The 26,454-nt window shown below is 39.2% G+C and overlaps 1 protein-coding gene across 3 annotated transcripts in view; it reads right to left on the reverse strand.

Moving 5' to 3' along the window:
- The window catches only part of CREB5 (cAMP responsive element binding protein 5), a 261,523-nt gene that overhangs the window by 186,170 nt on the left and 48,899 nt on the right, over positions 1–26,454 (reverse strand). For 2 of the 3 annotated variants that reach the window (XM_039707200.1, XM_039707191.1), the window contains 2 exons: positions 25,914–25,952; positions 20,058–20,179 (listed from right to left, as the gene is read on the reverse strand). In XM_039707200.1, the coding sequence (XP_039563134.1) occupies positions 20,058–20,179; positions 25,914–25,952 (161 nt within the window). The remainder of the gene's footprint in view (positions 1–20,057; positions 20,180–25,913; positions 25,953–26,454) is intronic. The other variant, XM_039707209.1, reaches the window with a different exon arrangement.

Raw genomic sequence — 26,454 nt, forward strand, 5'->3', positions numbered from 1 at the left:
AAACAGTGTACCTGGGAAGGCAATGTAACACAGCAGTGACAGAGAAGAAGAGGGTTTTTTTGGTAAGAGAACTCCACAGACTTTAAAGTAGCATGCATTTCAAACCCACAAAAATGACAAGAAATCATAATCAAGATACTTTTACCAATGCAGAAAATAGTTATATGATGAATGCAATTAGAAGAATTGCGAGATAAAAGAACAGTTATTTGGTAGCTGTAAACATGAGAGAAAGACATGTAAATGAGTAAAGGAGAATAATGACTGCATAATCAAGTCCAGAAAGTCCAGACAGCATTGCAGGATCTATTCTTCAGAAAAGGGGAGCTCGTCATCTGCAGAAAATTGTATCCAATTAAAGGATTCCTGGCTGTACATCCAATATGGGCACTAAACATTGTGAGCCATTTCAGAAGAGTCAGGCTAAAAATCTTACTGAGGTTATATAGTTGTGGTGGCGGTGATGAAGGGGGTGAATTCTCAGTTGTAAAAGCAGGTTATGTTTGGTTCAGCTTCTTTTCTGAGTGGAGGAAATGGAGAGAAAAACAAAGAAGCTGCACTATATTTGATAATGTTAGCAGACAATCATCCAGATGTACACGCTTCCAGTCACACTAATTAAATGTGGTGTGGAGCCATCCTGGGGAAATTACATACTATTCCTTTAGAGTACCACATGCTTCTGAAATGCCTTTGTGAAGTTCTCACTGCAGTTGAGGAGCCACCATGCACCTTTGCCTAAGTAAAAAATTATTCACCCTCCTGTGTAATTGGTCTTCCTGGTGTGACCCAGCCAGACAGATAACTTCATTCAAGGAGGAAAAACATGATTCAGGCAGGAGTTTCAAGGTGAAGTTCTCACTGTAGCTGAGGAGCCACCATGCTCCTTTGCCTAAGTAAAAATTATTCACCCTCCTGTGTAATTGGTCTTCCTGGTGTGACCCAGCCAGACAGATAACTTCATTCAAGGAGGAAAAACATGATTCAGGCAGGAGTTTCAATTAAGCCATGAATGAAACAGGGCAGGCAGACATCCTTGAGCAACAACCTAGCTGCACTTGGAGAACTGTTAATTCTGAGTGCTCTGCTCCACACAGCAGCTTTTGCCTAGAAAGTGGCTGTCAGTGGGATGTTTACAACCTAAGCAATGTGATACCTGAAAGCTGAAGAACAGAGAAGAGGATCAGGAGTTCCAGCCTGGCCCAAGTAGTACCACGATCCTCTGTTCTCAAGAGAAGCTAGCTCCTGGGTATCAGCATTAAAGAAGAGCAACATTACCCTTCAGCCTTGAGCACTGCTCATTTTAAACCAACCTAACTTCCATTTTTAATACACAAGACTCAAAAAATAGCTACTGCAGGGTCCAGGAAATGCTGCCTTGTTTTTCTTCATCACCAGAAAACAACAGAATGGACTGTGCTGTGGAAATCCATTGGACCACACTGTCTAAGCAAAAGGAAAGAGGTTTTCCAGTAAGATAGTGCTCAGAAGGTGAATCTGTGTGTGTTTTAGCCTTTCTGCCAGTTGTCTAGGAAAATTACAGTGGCAAATCCCTGACACAGACAGTATGAAATATCACAGTCTTCACCATTCCTGCTGATTATATTAGAAAAGGCAATGTGACCCCTGTATGATATTCTGAAAGCCATTTCTCGAACATTTTCATAACTGAATGCTTGAACTCATTTCAAATGCTTGCTACAAATTTTCATTTTTGAAAACAAAGGCAGAAAAGCCAGAGCTCTTTGTGACTCAGTGGAAGGTCTCCTTCAAAGCACATCGTCCCACATTTCTCACCTACAGCTGTGACAAGGTTTGCAAAGCTGAATCCAGTGAGTCTGGATTGCTAGAGCTGGCCCAGAATTTTGCTCAGAGTTTCCATTTTCAAAGGGCCAAACAAGAAAGCTGATAAATCTGTCTGGATTTACTAATTGAGATTAATTTACTAATTGGATTTACTAATATTACCATGTAATAAGACCAGAAATTTTAATTCTCTCAATGAGATTTATTAGGTATTGGCAGGGATGCATATGGAAGTGTAGCATCCAGAGAAAAACAATTCAACAGAGAAAGACAGAAAAGTAAACTCAATGAGGTTCAAAGCAAAACCATAAAGCATAAAGATTTGTGTGATAGTAGAGAACATACATTGTTGTTCTGTTAGATTATTTGCTTAAGGCAGAAATATGATCATCTGAATTTTAATAAGATATGGTGAAGTCTGTGATGTAGGGAGTCCAAAATGATTATTCTTCCTTCAAAAAGGACAGACAATGTACTACCCCACAATACTTGGTCTGTCTCTTCTTACAGTAAACATTGCTAATGCTCCTGGAGAGGGGCTGACCTTGCCAGCCAATTACATTATGCTAATTTGTCTGTTACTATAACTCCTACAGAGGCATTCACAGCTCAGAGCAGGACAGAGATTTATATTGTCTCTTCCAAGCTGCAGACTGTAGACGTTAATGTCTCCCTCCTTCCAGCTACAACTCCACATGGCAATATCTACATGCAGTGCCACTGTACATTGAAAGAGACAGTTATTGCCAGCTTTATTCAACTTAGAAGTCAAGCCGTGGTCCTACTTTGCCCTTTTAATGTGTCACTCTATCTCAGAAAGCATATGCTTGGTAACAGCTGTTTTCCTATGAAAACATATGGTTTCTCATATGCTTTTGAAAATACCACAGGAATGTATTTGCTTGCTAGATGCTAGTGCCGTGTCTCTACATCCAGCAACAAAATCATTGAAATTAACTGAATACTTTCTATGTTATACTCATGTGTCGTAAAAATACCTGTTGTTTTAAAGAAAAAAAAAATCACCCAGCTGAAAAGATTTAATGTCAAAATAAGCCTCATAATTTAGAAGTTATGTGCTCTACAGTATCACTTGGAGATGGGATCCAAACACTAGTCTTCTGCCAACATATAGCAAGTAGCATGCTTCATGCAAGCAGTTTATAGTCCATGTTCCTTCATGAAAACAACAGCTGGTAAGACCTGCCTCTTCTAAGCTGCTGGAAAGCTCAGAATCTTCCCTAGCATCTTTCAGTTGAGATGTGATAAACAGAGTATCAAAAACAATTGAGTCACAGCAGCTTATAACAAACCCCTGTCCTTCAAGTAAACCACAGCATTGACCTTTGCATGCTTCTTTCTCTCCTTTCATAATATTTAGGGCAAGCTAAGAGTATCCACACAGCCAGTCGCATGTCAGAAAAGGTAGAAAGTAGCTGATTTGTCAGGCTACTTTAACTCAGACGTGCTCAGTCTAGGGTCAGGTTAAACTGAAAGCTAAATATTTGAGTAAATAAAAGTTCTGGCTGGGGTTTTGAAACCTATTTCAACATCAGCTGACACAGAAACGGACATAAATATGCAGAAAGTTTTCCAAGTGTTAGAAAGACAGGGAGGTTACAGATTGGCAGGAAAACAAGAAAAATGCAAAAACATGGCTTACGACAAGGTCTTACAGAAAATTCCCTTTGGCGCTGAAAAGAATTCCACTGGAATATTTGTAGAAAAGAAAGAAAAAATTATATTCAAACTAGTTCATGCTGTAACACCAACAAAATGAAGAAAACCATCCAGTTTTACTTCCAGATCTTCTGAACACACCAGTATCTAGGTGGCATTCAAGAACTTCTCATGCAACTGAAAAGATTTTACACCTGTGTATTGATGGCATTTAAGCACAGGGTCACAACAAAAAAATCCCCGGTCACACTGAAATGTTAATATTTTATTACCTATTAACAGTGAGGGGGCACCCAGAAGTCCACACAAATCTGTATCACTGACTTTACAATTTCCAGCAGATCATATTGCAGTGCCGCCTGCAGTTAAAGCCCTGAGCCACAGGCTGGCTTTTAAGGTACTTAAGCACACGTTGCAAAGAGGTCAGGAAAGCAAATGAACGGCAAGAACTGGTGAAACTCCTGTGACAGCTTGAGGTATGGCCCTCAGGCATCTGCTGGGCCCCTTTCCATGGGTTCTGATTCCCTCCTCACAGTCTGTGAAAGGTAACACCTGCCTGGTGGGCACACAGGTCACTACGAGCATCCAGCGTTTTGCAAACTACTGGCAGATGTGCAATAAACCCACACTGACCTTCTTTCTAAAAGCAAGCAGCAACCAAAGACTTATTAATATACCCTGGGCATAGGAGATGTAAGAAAACAGGTTGATTTCTTGTGAAACTGTTTCTACCAGCTAGGAACTAATGCACCAGGGACAAAAGTAAAAAGCCCTTAGAGGAAACTAATAGAGGATGTCTCACTGGAAACACAATGGTCCCAAAAATCATACAAGCCAAGGGACTAGAAATACACCCTTTTCTGACTAAAAAATGGTTTGTAGTTATCAAATAGAGGTATAACCTTGTTCATCTGGTTAGACACTGCAAGGAAATTATAAAACCAGCTTACAATAAAACCTTCTTAATAGTGCCCAGAGCTCTCAGTCCCAGAAGGTAACTGAGAACACCTTTTACCTAAGGAGACTCTTAAAAGCTCAGATGAAGAAGAAGGTCAAAAAGCCAAGAGACAAAGAGTTTTCTTGTTGCACTGGTTATATCTGCTACAGAACAAAAATATCCACCATGAAACCATATTTGCTTCTTTTTGTGTTTACACATTCAGAAAGAAAGGAGGAGGACAAAAAGAATAAAATCAGACATAGGCTGTCATTCAGAGGCTTCTAATCCTAACAAATACAGTAAGATGCTCCTTTTTGACCTCAATTTGATATCCATAACTCCAGTTCTTCACCAGAAAAAGAAGAGGTTGATTTACAAATGCATGTCCAGTCTTTACAAATTTATGCAATAGCTTTGTGTAACAACAGGTATTTTCATAAAGCACAATGGTGTGAAGAGACTTAAGTGTACATACAGTAAAAATGAAATCAACTGCTTGATGAATGAGGTATCATTCATCACATACCAAATAAAAAGTAATAAAAATATTTGTAGAATTATATTGTTAACCTGCATTTCTCTTCAGAATCAGAACTGGCTTTTCCATGAAGCCAGTTAATTTGCTCATAATGATCAACACATGATGTATCTCTGAAGTCTCCAAAATTAAATTTTCTACTCATTTTCCAGCTGATGAACAAAAGGAAACTGCTCTTCCTGCATAATTAAGTTAGCTTACATTCCTATCATGAACAGTCTATACGAGGCTGTATCTGTACCAGCTATATGACAAATTCTCATTTATGACCTTGTTATGCATGTAGAAGAAAAAGTACTCCTAAAAAACCATTGAAAATCACACTGCATATTCCAGAAAATAATTGCCTCAAAATGCATATTGCATTTCAGCAATTTGCATATTCAGCAAAAATGACCTCACACTAGAGGTGATCTAAAATTATTTTACATACAGATATTCATTGTCTTGAGCAATATTTTCAAAAGATGTAATTAAAAAGAGCCTAGTATGAAAATACATTGAAGTTTAAACTTTCCAATCAGTTTAGTGGGTTTACATGAGCAAAATTGGCCTCTCTGTGAAGCTTCAAGAATTTCTCCATTGCAGGTGTAGCTTCTGATTATTTCTTTATTAACAATTACTGGCAGAAGCTTATCTGCCTGACAGGAGAAGGAACAATTTAAAATTACCAGAGTACCACATTGCTTTACATCCCAGAAAGGGTGAGGGTGTCTAACTGGCAGAGTTCATGGAAGTGACAGGGATCCAATCCAGACAATGCCTGTACAGACAGCACAGGTTCCTTGGTTGCTCAGCTCTTTCACACTGCATTAATAGTGTTTGAATTCATCAACTCTGGAACAAGCAGAATTATTTTTTTATTTTCCTGGAAAACATGTTGTGGTATTAGGCTGGTAATTTAATCCTGTTGGCAATATAATAGTTATGGCATAATCCCTCATGTTATAAAAGTAATTGCCATAATCATAAGCTACATTCAATTATTTCTTTTTCTAAATTGCAGCTGCAGTGGTTTCCCACTCCCAACCTGCCGTCCTGCTGCTGACAAGACAAGAAGGGGCAGAAAGCAGAGCTCACAAAACACTGCTACATCCCATCCTCTTCCTTTGCCTAATAGCAAGTGACTCCCCATCCCAGTTAATAAAGAGCTCCTTGTCCCTCCATTATGCAGTGTAATCTTTAAAAGATTACATTCTCATTTGGGAATGAGCCAAGAGCCAGTGGGAAATTCTCTAGTAAATTGGATAGGGAGACAACAATATGAAGGGCAGCTGGATGGAAGCACATTTTTTTCAGGGCATTCCTATTCCTGGGGCCCTGTGGCATTGTTAGAAGTCCTGCAGTCTCGGCTTTTTTCCCTGCTCTGTTGTCAGGATAATGCTATTCAAAAAGAAGGGGGTACAGATTAGCTGGTTTGAAGATGGAATGTGAGGAAACGAATATTGAAAAGTAGGAAGAAAAGAAGAAGAAAGCCCAATTTCTTTTAAGTCTTACCACCTTACACAAAAACAAGGGATGAACGTTTTTGTTTTAAAACAATGTATAAAGTGTATCAACTTCAATAGCAAAAGATGCTTTTTTTCCTTACCCAACTGTCAACAGGAAGGCAATTTGAGCACTCCATCACTAACAGCATATTAAGTACGATTTTGAAAGGAACATTTCCCTCACTGACTCATTCTCCTTGCCTGCACCTTCCAACAGATGCATTTGCTCTGTGGAATCTACTTTCCACCCCACACTACCTGTGATCCAGGATGGAGAAAACCACAACAACACAGGGCAGGCAGCCCTATCCCATTTATCCCTTCACATGGAGGGATGTAAGTGAAGGCAACTGCATTTTTTGATGTGTTTTTTCCTTTTTCTTTGTTTTTTTTTTTGCGGGGTGGAATTTAGTTGGGTTGATATGGTTGGGGGTGGGCTTTGGGTTGTTTGTTTTTATTTGGTTTGGGCCTTTTTAGTTTATTTGGGTTTTTTATGTATATACACACTCTCATTGTTTTTTAAAAACATTTCTCCATAAATCACATAGATTTACATGTCCAGAAGACTGGATAGCTAGATGATATTTTGGTCAATCATGGCATACTACATCCCATCCTCTTCCTTTGCCTAATAGCAAGTGACTCCCCATCCCAGTTAATAAAGAGCTCCTTGTCCCTCCATTATGCAGTGTAATCTTTAAAAGATTACATTCTCATTTGGGAATGAGCCAAGAGCCAGTGGGAAATTCTCTAGTAAATTGGATAGGGAGACAACAATATGAAGGGCAGCTGGTTGGAAGCACATTTTTTTCAGGGCATACCTATTCCTGGGGCCCTGTGGCATTGTTAGAAGTCCTGCAGTCTCGGCTTTTTTCCCTGCTCTGTTGTCAGGATAATGCTATTCAAAAAGAAGGGGGTACAGATTAGCTGGTTTGAAGATGGAATGTGAGGAAACGAATATTGAAAAGTAGGAAGAAAAGAAGAAGAAAGCCCAATTTCTTTTAAGTCTTACCACCTTACACAAAAACAAGGGATGAACGCTTTTGTTTTAAAACAATGTATAAAGTATATCAACTTCAATAGCAAAAGATGCTTTTTTTCCTTACCCAACTGTCAACAGGAAGGCAATTTGAGCACTCCATCACTAACAGCATATTAAGTACGATTTTGAAAGGAACATTTCCCTCACTGACTCATTCTCCTTGCCTGCACCTTCCAACAGATGCATTTGCTCTGTGGAATCTACTTTCCACCCCACACTACCTGTGATCCAGGATGGAGAAAACCACAACAACACAGGGCAGGCAGCCCTATCCCATTTATCCCTTCACATGGAGGGATGTAAGTGAAGGCAACTGCATTTTTTGATGTGTTTTTTCCTTTTTCTTTGTTTTTTTTTTTGCGGGGTGGAATTTAGTTGGGTTGATATGGTTGGGGGTGGGCTTTGGGTTGTTTGTTTTTATTTGGTTTGGGCCTTTTTAGTTTATTTGGGTTTTTTATGTATATACACACTCTCATTGTTTTTTAAAAACATTTCTCCATAAATCACATAGATTTACATGTCCAGAAGACTGGATAGCTAGATGATATTTTGGTCAATCATGGCATACATATATTATCATCTCAGTACTGCATTTAGTATATTTATTTGGTCAATCATGGCATACATATATTATCATCTCAGTACTGCATTTAGTTAGAAAATACAGAAATCTCAAAAAAAAAAAAAAAAAGGAAAGAAAAAGCGGTAACAAATGTATTTTTTTTTTAAGTAGTGGACCTTTTATATCTCCCCCAGGAAAATACGTTTTTAATCATAACATGAAATTATGATCATTATTCCCTTTCATGCTGGATAATTATTTAATAGGAAGAAGTAAAAACATAGTTGTCACAGAAGGGTGTCAGAAAAACTTGGTTTACCCTTAAATTTGTGTTTATCCAAGTACAACTTTCTTCAACTGCAGGAGTCAACTAACAATAGTTACCTTTTGTTAGTCCATGGGAAGCAGTAGTTAAAACACATTAAAACAAAGGATTGTTTGCAATTTAAAATCTTGGTGTTGGGAAGTCCTGATTCAGCAAACTATCTCTCTTCAGCAAACCCCTGCACACATGCTTGAAGTTAACCATATGTTTAAGAGCTATTGAAGTACATGGACTTTGGCCCCATTTCAGAAAATCAGTTATATACACATTTAACTGGCTGAGATGGATGAAGCAAAGAAAAGAAATTTGGATGTAAGAGGTGCACCTGAAAAAGATTCCAGCCACACAATAATCCACAAAATAAGAACTTATGTGCAGAGGTGTAATACACGTAATAGTTTTCCTGGTTTTCCTGAAACATATAGGTTGGCATTTACATTTGCATGAGTTTACTGTACTGAAAAAAAAAATAGCATAAATGAGAAAGAGCCATGGTTACTTTGTCATTACAGGAACAGGCCTTACACAGATGTATACTTCCCAAGGGACATACAAAGAGATCTCAGAGATAAGACAGGAGTATGATGAGAGAAAGAATATCTTTAAAAAGGCTATAAAGAAAGCAGAAACATGAGCGTCCAGACTGACTTTCCTTTTCTCATTCTCAGGGAAAAGCTATTCTAATACCCAACATCAACTTAGCACCTTCATGTCTCCTCTTTTCTGGGTATAGCCACATCCCTTGACGTCTCATTTCAATTTTAGGCTGAGAAATTAATTCCATTTTCTTGGGTTGGGGGTGGAAGGGACAGGATGGGCATGGTAGGGAGAAAAGCAAATTTTACTTTTCACACTCCTCAATCTCTGCTCCCCCATTTCTGGTAAGAAGTACATCACAGGAGTATTTTGATATCGCACTTCTTACTAAACAAAGAACTGTCTTTTTAATGTCTGCTTCATATAAGTGCTGATTTTTCACTCTATCTCTCTCACTTGAACAGCCTCATGATAGCCTCCCTCAGCTTTCTTCATGTCTTAGTAATATTCTTTTATTTCTTCTTCTGTGTGAATTTTCCTTTCCATTTTCCCCACCAAGTCTGATCTGGGGTAGGAATACATCTTTTACATAAGTAAAAAAGAAAGGTAGTTTTCTTCCTTTTATTTCTTGCCTCCTTTAGCAAGCCCTACTTTCTCATCTTCCTTCTTTCTCACCCCTCTAGGACTTCAGGGAGGACTCTTCCAACAAAAAGAAGGAGAGACTGGCAAGGTACCTTATTTTTATTTCTTTCTTGATAGGAGAAGGAAAGGTAGGACTAGGACAAAAAAAAAAAAAAAAGGCAGTCAGATAGAAGCCCAGACAATCTGCAGATTGGGCATCTTTCACCTTTTCTTCTAGGTGTCATGTCTCAGTGTCAGTGACAAAGCCAAAAGCCAGCTCCCTTTCTGTGCCTGCTTTGAGTTTCCTTAGGCTAAGTCCACAAAGAGGGAGGAAATATCCCCACCCCACACACACATCTCAGGTGAGGGAGGAAGGGGAGGAAGAGTAAGTATCTCTTAATGTAGGACGGGAAGCCACGTTGGCCTCACAGACACACACATATGCTTTAATATCTGTTGAGAATGAGCTCAGAGACCTTCTCAACCAACTACCAATAGAGGACTTTTAAGATTTACTGAAAACTCTGGCACCTCTTACAGGCTCCACAGATTAGACTTCAGTCTTGTACCTTAATGGTCTTTGTCACTGTTGCTTTTGCAGCTGTCTTTTATTTAGAAAGGGAGTTTCTAACCTTCAGTAAGAAATACTGGTGCAAACTTACAACTAATGAAAATAGAGAACACCAAGCTTGCATGACAAGGAAACAAATTTCCCTAAATACTACATTGTAAATATTTACTGAGACTCAGAAAAAAAAATCAGCAAAACCTTCAGAAAACAAATTTCCAAATAAATAAAAAGCATAAAATCCAAAGGGGCACTAGTCATTTTCTGGAAATCCAATGAAAGAAAAAAAAAAAACTTTTCTAGGCTCATAATAATTTTCCTATCCACATTAAGCATATTTTTCTATCGAGATTTCTCTTAATAGTAGTATGCCACAGAGGATCATTAGGCAGGAAAAAAGGGTCAGAGCAAGGATAACAAAGATGAAAAGAAAACCGCTGAGAGTTCACCTCTGCTGTTTATTTTGAGGCACACTTAAGATTCGAGTCGGAGAGTCCTAATTGTATTCAAAGATTTAGTTCTCTAAAGAACATAAACAAAACTAGCAAGGGGTATCAGCCAGAATAAAGCTTTCTTCATAATCATAGAGTAAGGCCAGCTTTTGTTTGTTCTTTTATATGATAATCTCCACTCTTTTGTGTTGACATTTAAATGTTTTAAAATGGAGAAAATAAGTATCTGAAAATGAATGGCCTATTTCTGCAGGGGCAGCTCTTCTAGTGTGTTCTCATATTTTCTAGCTTCTTTTGGTTGTGCATTCCTTACGAAGCATTTTAAAGCTTTTACACCTAATCTAGGTTAGCATGCTCTGGTTAGCAGCTTGTATCCATTGAAAAGCAAGGCAATAATCCATCTAGGTTTAGGGCTTTTTCATAGAACTGATGCAGAGCTGTGTCAATTTTAATGTCATGCTATGGAGAGTGCATGTAGCTCTCTCCACTTTAAAGGATTAAAAGTGACCTCTCTTACCAAAATCAATAAGGGCAGCTTGCTGTGACTAATAGGTTGTAGAAATTCAAAAGAGACGGTTTGTAACACTGAGTTCATTCTCCCCGTGTCTCTCCCCACCCAGCCCCAGACTGGCTGGCAGAGCTGCACTTTGACATGTACATTCACATGGCAACCCGATGTCTTTTCCCTTCCCAGGGACCAGACCCAGCCACACACAGTTTACTCACATTTCAGGGAAGAAAAAAAGCTTGATATTGATATTGATGTTTATTCAATAATAGTGGATTTGGCAATTTTTGTAGAGAAGCATGTGAAAGAGAAACCAGAATGAGGAAACAGTTAATATGTATAATTTTTACCTCCCTAGTATGATTTTTAAAAGGCCATCAACATCAACAACTACCAGATACTTCACATCACATCATGAGCACAGTAGTTTTTTTTCTGGTCTCTGAACAAGGCTTTTCTCCCTTCAGATCTTTGCCTAGTTGTAATAGGTTAAAAATTTAAATTCCATTAAAGTCAATGAAACTGCCCTAGAGATGTATGAGGCTATACATCCCACTCTGGTGTTCATTAACTGCCATCACATGTGACCAGTTGTTCTGGCTTTTTCCTTCTCTCCACTATTCCTTTCTTTACTCTGAAATACATCAGATTTTAAAGTTACATTTGTGCACTACTGGAAATGGGACATGCTACAGCATGCACACCACTGCACACTAACTCAATTTACAAATGAGTCTTCAGTTTTTCAGTTTCAGATTTTGTAAAACTAAAGAACACTAGCAACTCAGATGTGGATCTCCCACTTTATGGTGAAGATACCCTTACTCTACTGGATGTTCCCGACTTCCAATTTATCCTGCTTGATGTACAAATTTAAAATCCTTACCCACAGTTCATACCTTGTGGATATTTTCTCCATCTAACAATCACCATCATTGTCTTTATGCCAAAAAAACAAGACTTGCCTTGGGGGAGCAAGGGAGAAAAGAGGCTGAAGTTGTGGGAGGAACCCAACTGTAAAGGTTTAGGAGTCCCTATGGAGGTTTATAAATAGTTGACTGCCATGTGCAAAATGTGAAAGAAACCCAGTCAGCAAAAGAGCTGTTGCTGTTTTGAAATCTTCTAACTACATCTATTTAGGCAGTAGACAGTGTTATAAATAAACAATAAATCAAGAAATTATTAGCATTTGAATTTTGGCAAGATAATAAAATGTGTAGGGGTATAATCAGCAAATAATAGGAAAGATCTGCAAGCAAACCCACCAATTAATGATAAATAGGACTTGGCTCTGGATAACTTCACCAATGTGGATCTCATTAGATGGCTGTGGAATCTGTTCCTGCAGCAGCCCTCTCCGAGTGAGGGAAAGGTGAGGTAACCGAAATGTCAGCACACCCAACCCTCGCGGTTCTTGGGCTCCAGGATTGTAACCACCTGGGCCAAAATGACAACCTTATGCTGTGAAGGCCATGCCACGGTGTCCCAGTGTTTAACCAATAGGTTTCCTTGCCTCAGCTTTTGGACAATTGCTCTGCAATTTCCTCTCAGCAAAGGAGACCAAAAACACTCAGATTCACTCTCTGGAGAGAAAGAATCCTTCTTTCCTCTGTTCACCTGGCTTTATTAACAGCACCTCTTATAGAGAGAAATACCCTCAACCAAACAATATCACTTAAACAGATAAATAATTTGCGTACCAGGCAGGGGGAAGGGAGAGGGGAAAGAGACCCTGCCTTATTAGACTCGAAACAGACACACCATGTTAATACGAAGGATCAGCATATGGTTCTAATAGGCTTTCTAAAATGATTTATCAGCTGTGATTAAGCCCTTGACCAGCATGTCTATCTTCATAAATAAAGGAAAAGTGCACCTTGCTCTGAAGTGTATCAGCAGTATCTTATTACCCACCCAACCATAGAGACTGCAGCCCACTCCGGGGAGAAAAGAGCTCATGTTTAATAGCAGAGCTTATGCTCTAAAGAGGCTGCCAAGATTTAGGGGTTTTACCTAACAGATAGACTTATAAAAATGCCACTACAGGAAAGGTTTATCCCTTTTTCATGTGCCATCCAGTCCATGCTGCTGAAACCTGAACTGGTAACAAGGAAGCTGTGCCATTAAAAACATTCCAAGGAAGACCAAGGCAAAAGGCACAACTTTGCTGTGCTGCCGTGAAAAAAATGTTAGAATGAAATCAGATAGGCCTCCTTTTGTTGTGGGTAGCCAAAATACAGAAAACATAACAAACCTCTAAACATTACAAGAGGGTGACTCAGCTTCTTTGGGACAGAGACAATAATAAGAAGAAGGAAAGTGGACTGTCCTGACTGAGCTCGCTGGATGATTCATCAGCTGGAATTCAGAAGAAACATGGAAGGAAGATGGTTAGGAAGGTTTAGCTGAAGCAAAAACGTGTGCCCTCAAGAATTGCCTTTCTGCATGATACAGGAACTTATTGCTGGAAAAACATTCAGGTCTTCTCTTTGAGTATGAGGATCTAAACCTATAAACCCACTCAAAAGTCCATTCAAGATAAGAATCCTGCCTGCCAGCAGAAGATAAGATGCTGTACCATCAGCAACATGCCTAAATTAAAGCCTATTCTTGTGAATGTTTCTGCAAGGTCACAAACAGTTTTGTCCTGACAGCTTTCCTGTGGCATTATGCAGAATGTGTCCCCTTTGTAACACAATCCAGTGTGGCAATGAAGTGTCTGGAGATAGATACGTGCTCAAAACAGGACTCATAAAGCCAGGGACTGAAGCGCCATCCGTGGAGCTGCCATCACAGAAAATACAACAAACCACCACATGTCTACCATGAAACCTACGAAGGTTAAGAAGTTAAAATCCAGCAAGCCAACCCATCTGGAGAGAGGAGGAGAGCATTCTTCCTGTCTTTAGCAACACTGAACAACAGCTGATAAATCTTTAACACACATGGTCTGTGGGATGCCCTATGCTGAGACCAAGGAGATATGGAATCAATCCGAGGCTTTGCCACAGACTTCCTGTGCAATTTTCAGCATGTCACTTGAGCCCAGATCCTTTATGGTAGCTCTCTGATTTACTCCTGCTTTGTTTCAGTCAGAGCAAGGCACCAAAATGTCTTTGAGGGAGTCTATGAATCTTTTGGGGCCGTGCTGCTAAAGAGATTTAGGAACCAAATTGAGACAGAAAGCTGCTCTCTTGGCAGAATGGTGGAGAGGACCCAGATACCCTGCAAGTCTCACTCCACATATGGGATTCCTTTGAGAGCTTGGTGTCACACTACAAAGGAGCTCTGGAAAGCAATGTACTCTGGAATCTTTTTTCCCTTAGAAAATAAGACACTGAGTATTTACCTTCTTCAAAGGAATACTGCAAAAGTTAATTTAATTAAGAAAAAAAGGGCTATTGCAAGCCAAAAAATGAACCGAAAAAGCAGATCAATAACCTGATGCAATTAATTCATATGAAAACCCAGAATAACCCCCAGAAAAACTCAGATACAGAGTTAGAGTGTATCTTTCCAGTACTTCAATGAGTCACCCAGAAAAAATGCTATGGTGTGAGGATGCTTACATCTTCACAGATACAGATATTATATTTAGAGTATAGGAACTATTATACTGAAACCTTTGAATGTGGGGTGATATTTTGGACTTTGAAATTTAGAGTTTTGAACTATCACCTTGACAACAGCTTAACTGATTGATAAAGTAACAGCTTGAAGTTATTACAATACATACAACAATGGTACTCTGGCCCTTAAGCACTGTATTAATATAAACAATTTCTACTTTTACTAATTTCTAGTCTTACTTTGTGTCTACTATGACATACTGACTATATAAGATACTTAATCTCAGTGGGAAAATAAGAAATCAGAGGGCCCTTTGACTTAAAAAATATGGATGGTCTTACATCATGTTTAGACAAATGGAGGGAGAATGTACATATGTGCATTTATGATAGCATATTTTTTTTTTAAATCAAAACAGTAAGCATTTAAACATATGTCTTTCTTTCCATTGTACAGACTGCCAGACCGTGAGTCAAAAGTGCTCCAGAAACAGGCTCATGAGTTTGTTGGTTTGTATTATTTCACAAGTGAAATTCAGCCCTTTCAAGAGCACTTGCCTCTGTGTGTGCCTTACCAACACACTGCTCTTCTCCAGGACCCTGCTGGGGTTTCAGAGTACTTACCAGGGAAAACTGAGGCTAATTTGTCACCTATCAGCCAAGCCAACCACCAAAATGAACCCTTAATCCCTGTTCTTTCACCAAGGGAGTGCATTGCCAGCACTACCCCATAGCCTATTACTATTACAATACAGGCCTCTAAAACTCAAACACTTACACAATGTGCTTTGTCAACATATAAATATTTTTTTCTCATATAAGGGTATGTATGACCCCATACATATCACCCTTTCCTGGATAAGGGCCCCATTTACTGCACTGCTAGTTTCAGCTGCTGTAATGCCAACTATTAAATACAGGCAAAATCCCTTATGATTTTTCTGTATTACTTTTCAGAAGAGAGGAAAACTTACGGGCATTACCCCATAGCCTATTAGTATTACAATACAGGCCTCTAAAACCACAATATGCTTTGTCAACATATAAACTTTTTTTTTCTCATATAAGGGAATGTATGACCCCATACATATCACCCTTTCCTGGATAAGGGCCCCATTTACTGCACTGCTAGTTTCAGCTGCTGTAATGCCAACTATTAAATACAGGCAAAATCCCTTATGATTTTTCTGTATTACTTTTCAGAAGAGAGGAAAACTTATGGGCTAGATACACATTGCATGAAATTTAAGCAAGATGTGGAAATTGAGTTAATTTTTTCACCAAACTATACTACCTTAGGGACAGATTCTATCATTTCCAGCTTGCTTTGAACTATATAATCTTCCCTACACTCATAGGCTATAGCACCAAACTATGACATTCAGCAATACATGCAAGAAATTTCTTCTGGAGGTCAGAGAGTCACTGAGTTCAGCATGAAATAGTGACGTGCTATAAGCTAGACAAGTACATTTTACCTACTTTCTTATGCCTATACACAGAAATATACACAAGTTAGAAGGAGATCCTAGAAGGTACAAACCAAATATATGTCTTTCAAACGCACATCAGTCTGTAGCATCATCCCTTTTTTAACACAACTAAACTGGTTACTCAGGATTTTTATTCCTTCTGCAGATTGAAATTATTTAACCCTTAAAGGCTTTTTATTTGGTTCTTCTTCTTTGCTGGACTACTTCAATTTGCTGATGCTTTTCTAACAGTGAGGTGCCTGCCTTAGGATAGTACACTTAGAACAGGAACATTAGGCCATGTAGAGGACTAATGAGCTTCCTGAACTGACACTGAACAAACCACATTAAAAACTAGCTGTAATTAAGAATAGCCATTTCCCTGCCTCATTTGCATAATTCATACATTCTCTTGCAGCCCTGAACAGTGCTGAGAAGATTTCAAAGTTTCAGGATAAGTCTTAGGAAGTGATGCATCCAAAGTCTAGCATACACAGAATGTGATTTTAAACATGCCCTCATGTTGAAAATGTTCAGCTCAGTATTTGTAAGTGCTATTTGATGCAATACTCTACTTGCTACACTCAGCATATTTCCACTTTTTCTCATTTCACACAGGGACATCAGGCTAGATGCATTTTAACAAAGTGAGTCCACTAAGTTGTTCAGAAACAAACCCTGACTCTTCCCATCTCTGACATGATCCTCTCAGCCCCAACTCAATGCTCAAAACAAGATGTGACAACAGGGCCTATCCAGCAGCAGCAAAGGTCATGTGTTTGCAATTACAGCCCACTGCAAATGCTTTGGATACCTAATGTTCCAGGCAGTGTAAGCCTAAAACCAGCAGCCAGTGGGCTAAAATGGCCATGTGACCTGCCAGCAGTACCTGCCTCGTTGACTTGGGTTGCAAGTTCTGTCTGGGTCTGAGCTGTCAATTGCTGTCTGCCTCAAGCTCCCAAGAACTCTGACATTTACAATTTTACAAGTAGAAATATAGTATAAGTATACTTTTACCTGTGCTAAGTTTGTGGTGAATTTGGGAGGTAGGAGGCTTGTGTCAGGAGCAGTGCCATCAGGAAGTTGGAAAAAGCCTCTTTCTCACACGCCTATCTGTATGCTGATTGCTGATCTATAGCATCCCTTGCATTTAGTCTCTCTTTTTCAAGGAGAGACTTCCAACTAACTTAGAATGGTATAAACAGCAGACAACCCAAAACCAACAGAAAAACTCCCTTCCATTTACAGCTTTATTTTTTTCAGTTCAGGTTCTGGAGGTCATCATCATCATTATTGTTCCTTGAGTCCTCTCAGTCCCTGACCAGAGGCTAATCCACACACGTTGTCAGAGGTGGTCCTTGACAGATGATCTTAGAACCATAAAGCAACCAAGTATGGGAGGCATAAAGAGACACTTCTCCACGTTTACACATGAGCTACTGTGGCAGAAGGATGTCAAAGATTTATTTCTGGATAAGAAGCTGGGATACTAATGTAAGTGCTTTGCACTCAATAGTACCTTTACAAAAAAAGGTACACAAGGTCATCCTAAACCCATGCACTCAGAGCTTCACTAGTTTGGAAAGTCACCAGTCTGCATAACCAGCTTCATCACAACAAATTCTCGTGGATTATCCATGGGCACCCATCCAGAAGACAGGAAGGAAGGGGCGGAAGGAAGGGAGGAAGGAAGGGGAGAAAAGGAAGAAAAAGAAAGAAAGAAAAGAAAGAAAAGAAAGAAAGAAAGAAAGAAAGAAAGAAAGAAAGAAAGAAAGAGAAAATGCAGCTACATTAACTTTATCCTCTGACTTTTCAAGGCATGACTCTCAAGGAGAAAAAAAAGCCAATGAGAAATGAAAGTGTTTTTCTGTTACAAGATTTCAGTGTCAAGCTGTGTGCTAAGCCACAGTGATATACTAAAATAAACAAAACTGTTTCTTTCAGAGTCCAGAGAAATTAATATGACCAAAAATATTTTTGGAAGACTTTTCTGTGCAGTGAGTAAGATTTCCATGCAGTTAACCTTAGTCTCTGTGTGTTGGTAGGTCCATTAGGCCAACACTACATCACATTCATATTCCAGGGATAGGCTGTTAGAAGCATTTCCTTAGGGACAGCTGCAGCCCAAGGAGTCTCCTTCTGTCTTGGCCTTTGTCTCTTGCATTTGTGCAAAGCTCTACTGGGGCCTGCTTCAGATTCCTATCTGACAGTCAGTCAGTAATGTAAGAATGAACATACAGCAGACTAATTGGAAACACAGAGCAAATGTTACAGGTTAGACAGCTAGTGGGACTTATGCCCCTCTTTTTTCTTTCCTTTTTTTTCCTTTTTTCACCCCATTTTTTGATTTTGTTGTGGGTTTTTTGTGGGTTTTTTTTTTTTTTGTTTGTTTGTTTGGGGTTTTTTTTTGGTTTGGGGGGGGCGGGGTTTTGGTTATTTAGGGTTGGTTTTTTGGGGGTTTTTTTGTTTGTTTCCCACCCCATGATCATTCATTTGCTCCCTGGAGATCACCAATGGCAGCTGCAGGGGTTGGTAGGAGGGCAGAATAAGACTCCCAGAGACTGCTAAACAGCTGGAATTATCAGGTAACTTGATGCCCTTGTCTAGGTTTTAATCAACTATCCCTTGCAAACTAAAATATCTCTGCAACATCAAGCACTGCAGTCTGGGGCTAACTGCACTCAGGTCCACCTCAGCAGATTTCTCCTGTTCTCCTACTCCTGCAAAATAAACACCAGGCACAGAGAACAACTTAGAAAGCCTATAATGGACAAAGAAGTAGGAGCATACAGAAATGTTCTCCCTGATTCTAACTAAGACTCCCCTCCACAGATCCTAAACCACAAATTTTTTAACAGGACTAAAATTAGACACATTTATCTCAATACATGGCTGTTTCCTAACACACAAAGCTGTGAGGGTCAGTCTGTGCCATTTTCCCAATACTTGACCAAAACTTGAACTCTCTCACATTTGGACACTCTTATTCCTTGCTCAGCAACCATGGCACAGCCTCTCTTCTCCTCTATCTGTCCCAGTCTCTTTCCTAATGAACCACAAATAAACCACACCTAGACTCCCTTCCTTGTAAGCCAAAACCAAGCTGCTCCTGGACTCCCCTCTCTTTCTACAAGCCTCCTCTCCTGTTCTGCACCTCAGCAGGCAGCTTTACCGCTTTTCTTGCTGGCCTCTCTAGTGCATTAAGATCTTTTACAATTCTTTGAAAATTTTAACAGCACTTTAGGATCCCTAAAAGCACTCTGAACTATCTTTTGGTACAGGAGTACACTTACATACAAGGTGGACTATCTAATTCAACCTAAAGTTCAGAACACTGACGGAATAACTTCAGAATAAACTAAAAGAATACTAATTGAAAATGGGATATGTTATCTACTAGGCGTTTCCCAGCTCAACTTGAATGCTTTATGAGAAATGCAGAAATAGAATAAAGCTGCTATTGATGAATAAATCCAAGGGTGCAACATGTTATGGAGGAATTAAAAAAAAAAAGAAGAAGAAAAAAATTTGCTCTTAAGTAAATGCCCCTTCATAAGCCAAATTTCCCTGTAATGTATTTGAGCCAGTTTGCAATCCTCACTTCAAAGATGATATAATTTTCCCAAGCCTTTCCCTCATGAGGTGTGTGGTTTGTGTTATAGTTTACTTAAAAGCAGAGACTTGGAATCAAACCCTGGCAAACACAGCTACACTTTTTTTCATTATTTAATACTTTTTTTTTTTTGTTGGTTTGGGGTTTTTATTTCTGTCAACTGCTTCAATAGTTTCAAAAAGCATGTCACAATTTATAGTGCCACCTAGTTTCTAACCAAAACGTTACTACTAGGTAGTAGAGCTCAATCTGCTTTCTCATAGATTAAAGAACACTTCCTTTACCATTTCAAGGAATCAAAAGGCAAGGAAGAGCTTGGTGTGCTCACACTCACCCTTTTGTTGTTCTCTTCTTCTTGTGCCTTCCTGAACTCGTGCTCCAGGGAGCAGTCGATGTCGTTGAAGAGGCCGACTTCCTCACAGTTCTTCAGAAATCGTGTTGGTGTGGGAGTCTGATCTGAGAACAAGACACGAAATGATCATTGGTGCACAATATTAAAAGGAGAGGGAGACAATTAAATAGTCTTGCAGGAAAAGAGAGGTTCTAACCAAACTTCTCTTTGCCTTCCCACCCCTACCTACCACACTATCATTAAAAAAACCTACACAGCGCTGAATTTCGACACTAAACGCTGCAGGCAGCCATGCTTGCCATCAGTGTCCAAAACCAGGCAGCACTCATCATTTGGGCAGAAACCCAACAGCATGGGTTTTCCCAGGCCATGTAACACAAGTGCTTCTCCTTAACGTGTGCAAATGGTCATTAGAACTCTCTATAAACCTCCAAAAACAGGCTCATGCTGAATTTTGGCAGTAAACGCTGCAGGGAGCCATGTTTGCCATCAATGTCCAAAACCAGGCAGCAGTCATCATTTGGGCAGAAAGCCAACAGCATGGGTTTTCCCAGGCCACATAACACAAGTGCTTCTCCTTAACCTATGTAAATGGTCATTAGAACTCTCTATAAAACTCCAAAAATAGGCTCATGCAGAACAATGCACAGTGCATCTCGTAATGCACATTTAGATCACAGCACACATGTTAACTGCTGTGGACACACACTAGTTAATGCCTTCAAGTGCTCAAAAACCACCTCAAACATACACATACTTATCAAAAAAGGTAGCCATGGCAAGAAGTTTTGCTTCCAACACAATTTTTGGAGGAAGACTTAACATTTAGAAAAGCTATGAAAAGTGAGATTCTGGCCATGAAGAAGCATCCTTTTGCATTTTATACCTGGAAGTGTTTGATAATACATGCAAAATCATGAAATTTGGAGTAAAAAAAAATTAGCACCTTCATCTCTAAGATTTTCTCCTCTCTCAGAATTAATACAAGAAGGGCAACATTCTCTTTAATGCCACAGGCAGGAGGAAAATTACAAGGTTTTCTGACACTTTTTCAAAAGCCTCCAAGACAGACAAGCAAAATTGCCATGCAGACTGTAGTTTTGGTGATTTCAGTTTCTTTCTTCAGGAAATTAACAATCAAGCCCAAAAGTGGGAACCAAAGACTCCCTAAAGCACAGGTCTGAGGCACCTCTATTAATTCTAATTCTGGTTCTTAATTATTCCACCTTGGCTCCTTCCTCTCAAGGCTCTGTACCAGAGATGCTTTGAGATGCTTTGTATCTGATTTTGCAGAAAGATTGGACTCACTTTGTTAAAAAATAATCTTCAGCATAGTTCTTGACTACTACCTATTTTTTGTATTTCATTCTTTAAAGAATGAAAACTCTGTCATATTAAACCCCATTGCCCATATTGGGTCAATTCTGACCTCAGAAAAAAGCTTCCCACTTCAACAAAGAAAAAATTGCTTTTTTGCACCTAGCTAAGCTGGGTCAAGTTCTAATATTACCCCCTTACAGCAGACAGTTACCTAACACCATGAATTTTACATGATCAGACTAGAAATACACATCAGCCCTTGATTAAGCAGTACAAAAGCAAGGTACACAAAAGAAATTGCAGTTTTCCTTAGAAACTAAGGAAGAGGATTAGCCTCCTCATTATAAAGCCAGGAGAAGGCAATTTCCACCTGTAACAAGCATGGTCCTCCAGGTTTGACTTTCTCAGGTAATCCAAGGGCTAACACACTAATTTGTATTTATATTTCTGATGGAATATCAAAATTCAAATCCTTAATAGTAAAATTCTTTTTTCATTTCTTTTGGCTTGAGCATCCTACTTATGAACTTAAAGGAAAGAAACTTCAAGTATTTGGGAATGCACACTTATTTATCTATTAGCTTTCACATCTGACTACTGTATTACCAGAGTTAGGAACAAAACTTTCTAAGAATCCTGCAAGAACTCAGACTAAGGGGATGAGTCAACAAGGTGCTGGCATTGATGGGAGCTGAGGACACTCAGCACTTTACAGGTCCATATCCTAAATAAGCAGCGCCAAACAAATCTCTAAAGTAACCTCAGTAAACTCAGTAGATTTACACCAGGATTTTTTTTGGCCCTTGGACTGGTGCTCATACTGGAAATGAATGGCACTAAAATGCAGGAGAAATAGATTTCATTTCCAAAAAGGATGAAATGCTACTTTAGTGAACAGTACCATTGTTTTGTAGAAAATCAAAGACAATTGTTGCTAAGCCTTCCTGGACACAAAGGGCACACTGAATGTGAAGTAAACAGAGGAAAGTGGTATATCCATATCAAATAAGCAAGGTATCAATTTCATGGCCAAGACGAGAAACTACGGTTCATAAAGAATTAGATGCCACTACTTTCACTAGAATCAAAAATTCTGGGTTTCTTCAGAGTTGCTTGGGCCCAGAACCAACAAAAAAAAAAAAAATAGTTGTCTCATTGAAGTAAATCCATTTTAACAGTGAAAAAAGCAAACCAGAGCAAGAATGTGACTTCAAATGCACAAGGGCCTCAATGGCTTCTTTTCTCTGCTCATGCTGAAAATCTATCTTCTGTACCACAAGATAACCAATGGTGTCGCCTACAATTGAACTTTCCAATTAACTATTTTAATATCTCAAAATATGAAAACTGATAATGACACTGTTTACACCACCTACATATCGAGATGGTGATCTTATGTTATTACCTCAGTCTCCCCATACTGCTACTGTAGTTCCTATGTTCCAGAAATCAGACTGGCAGGAATTCACATTGAGATTTTTGTTAAAACAGACAGCCCCTCGTTTCTCCCAGCCGAGGAAGGAGCACCACCAACCAGCCAGCCCAAGCTCCATCCACAGACCTCCTGGAAGTCAGGTCAGCCAGATGTAAAACAAGACCTGCCTTCCTAGTTCTAATACTTCAGCCTTCAACATTCAGAGAAACCAGAAGGCCACAAAACCTCTGTCTGTGTGAGAGCAGAACTGATAAAGATCCAGACTTTAAAATGTTGAGACTTTGTGTAGTAAAGGAGTTACACTGCACATACACTGCATTCACTGGTCTCAGGATTTCAAGGCTACCAAGTCTAATGAGCTTGATTTGCTCCTGAACAACCAACTATTTTGCCTCTGCAAAACACCAGTTCTCCTTTAGGATGTGGGCAAATTAGTAGAAGAAATCACTCTCAACACCACAGGAATTCTTTTACCTAGATTAGGCAAGCGTTTGTGTTTTAATTGGGAGGAGTATCACAAGGGAGACCCTAGCATAAGCTACAAAATCAGGTCTCCCAGAATTAATAAAATATTCCTAATTCTCAACACTTAAAAATGCATTAATAGTTCCAACAGCTTGTGCCTGACCTCATTGTTCCCTGTTGGTACAAACAAAGCTTTTGTTGCTATCACCAGCGCCCACAACTATTACAGACTCACTGAGAGCAGGGCTCTGATTTGTTGCACTTCAGCAACTGGATGAGCCAGACCCATCTGGACCAAAACTCAGACAGAGCCAGCACCACTCTCAGCATTCCTGCTGAGGACACACGTTATGTAGGAAGCTGCTCTGCAGGCACACTGCTACTCACACAACCCAGGACTCTAATATTAGTCACAAAGTGTAATTTGTATTGACAGCTTGGGATACAGGATTATCTGGGTTAACCCAAGATACCTGCCTAGTATAGCTACTGATCAGTATAGCTGCTGATCAACTATCTCAACCCAGACCTGTCATTCAACAGGTAAAAATCTTTCTATCCTCAACTAGTTCCATCCTCTAGAACTAGTTTACTGTCCTTTGAGGCATCTACCTCTAGCCATCTGTCACTTCATAGGTAAACCTGTCATCTGATAGTTACTTAGGAATTTTTTTCTATCTCAACTTCATCACCAGTTTAAACAGATTATGTCAAGCTTCAGACTAGGCAGTGAAAATGTTGTTCAGCCTATTACTCAGGGAAATAATCAGCCTCCCTGATGACACAGCCATGACCAGAAAGGCTACAAGAAACTTTAAGTTCAAATAAGCCTCAAAAAAGTAAATGGACAATATATAAGCCCTAGAGCAAGCCCAAATGATCCCAAGTTAACCTGCTGTATCCTACAGGAAGGGATTTCAGATGCACTCAGCAATCATATTCAGGCCAGACTTTCACATACTGTGTATATTTTGGTTGCTGACTTTTGAAAACATGTCCTTAATGTCTGAAGTGATACCTGATTTTTCAGACTCATAAAAAAGATATATGTGGTAAGGCAATGGGGAACTTGAAGTCTTCAGTAAAGTCAGAAGATTCCATTATGTACTCACAATGCTTGGCAATGCATGGGGGTTTCTATGTTGTTGTTTGTTTGGGGGTGTGGGGATTGAAATAATAGTCTCAGAAAGGACACTCAGTCTCAATACATTGTTTTCAAAATGACAGCTTAGGAAATACAATATTAGCTTGCTATACAGAAACTTACTTGATTAATCCAGAATGTGTTTTGTAAAATTACCTCGAATTCCTGAGTTTCATCCCTCAAAACACAAAAGGAAACTTTAAAGCATGCTACCAGTTTAAAAAAGCCCTGAAGAACCGAAGGACACTTATTTGAAACAAGCTTTCATTTTGAGGAAAAAAAAATTAAAATTCTGATTTGGTGAAAGATACCTAACAGCCCAGCTCCAAAGTGTGCAACTTGATTCTTCATTTTTCTTTCCCAAAAAAAAAAAAAATTGTTTAGTCTGATGTACAATAATAATAGACACTTGGCTTGTTCAGCTGTGGGCTCTGTTGAAGTTATACACTCACCCATGTTGTGCTTTCATACAATGATAACAAAGTCAGAGTAATGGGGCTAGCACAGAAATTTGAAGGGCTGCCGAACAAGCAGCCACCAAGACAGAGGAATGTCCTGAGAAGTTCAGAAAGGTTTCTCCATTGATTTCACAGGTTTCCACCCAGGTGCACTGAGGAGCTCAACATCATAACACAACAACCAGGTGGAGAAAGAGGAGAGGAAGAAGAAGTGCACCCAAACATAGGTGGTGAAACTGCCCCCACCCAGATGAGGGCTACCAAGAACTTGACTGTCTCAATATGTACTCTTTAAAGCACTGGTTGGACTTTCCTGGAGGGAAAAGTATAAAAAAGTATAAAAATTACACATACTAATTTTTAAAGTCCTCTGGTCACTCTGAAACTGACCAGTAAATGTAAGAAAATGTTTCATTTTATTTTGATAAAGCAAGGGACACAGAAACAAACAAGAAAATAAAGTACAGCATGAGTCCTCATACCCAGTCATTTTGCAAACCTCAAAATTCATGCCTTGATAAACCTCTCTACTACAAGGAAGAAAGAAATAAACTACAAGGAGGAAAAATTAAGGCAATCAAGTGTGATGTAAATTACCTCACTGGCACAGGCATTACTTGGGAAAAGGAATACCTTTGCACTGCCTTTATTGCAGACATGTCTTCCATCTAGAGAAAACTGTTTCTATCTCCACAGTGGGCTTTATCACCAAAACTCCAGAGGGTTTGGTTTCATTAAATAGAATGAGGAAGGAAAAAAAGGTTTCTGTGTAGATAATCCCCAGCTCCCAAAGCTCAGTCCCACAGGGCTTTTATTATTTCCCTGGAGGAAGCAATCTATTCTACAGACATTAATATTTTGGTGTTTAAACACAAAAGCTTTGTCACACAACACAATGTAGAGTTTCAAAGCAATGCAAACACTGTTCACTCTCTACAACAGCAAAGAGCCGATATCTATTTCAGTCAATTTAACTATAAAGTTGCCTGCAATGGTGACTAGCATGCAAAACTTACATAAGATATCCTGTGTTATCTCAAACAGCTCTTTTTTAGCTGGAAAGATGGAAATGGAAAACACCAATGACTCTCTATCCATATTCTTAACAAGACTTTCTAACAAACAAAAAATAAAATATATACAACAAAGCAGAGCAAATAACATTAATTCTAAAAGAGAGAATTGTGAAGTTGTCCAACAAAAGTATCACTTGCATTTTAGCACAATGCCACTAGAGGATTTTCCTTCTGTTTATACAGTCAGAGAACAGAAAGCTGTTTGGTGTACATGGGTATCTGGAGTTTCTGAATTGGTTCAAGGGATGGGTTCACCAGGTTTAATATAACTTGTTCTCCTTAAACCAGCATGGAAACAGTGGTAGAAAACATAGTGAAGCTAGCTGATAACTCGGAAGCTCCTGGAAAGACATACCTGATAAACCAGCACAGCACTAATTGTTGCAATCAGGTCATGCACCATTGTTTATTAGACACTAACCCCACCGACATAACAACATATAACTTCATATATAACATAACTTTACCTCTCCCTTAGAAG

The sequence above is a fragment of the Passer montanus genome, unplaced genomic scaffold (assembly GCF_014805655.1).
Source record: "Passer montanus isolate IOZ18808 unplaced genomic scaffold, ASM1480565v1 scaffold10, whole genome shotgun sequence".
In the NCBI taxonomy this organism is placed as follows: Eukaryota; Metazoa; Chordata; class Aves; order Passeriformes; family Passeridae; genus Passer; species Passer montanus.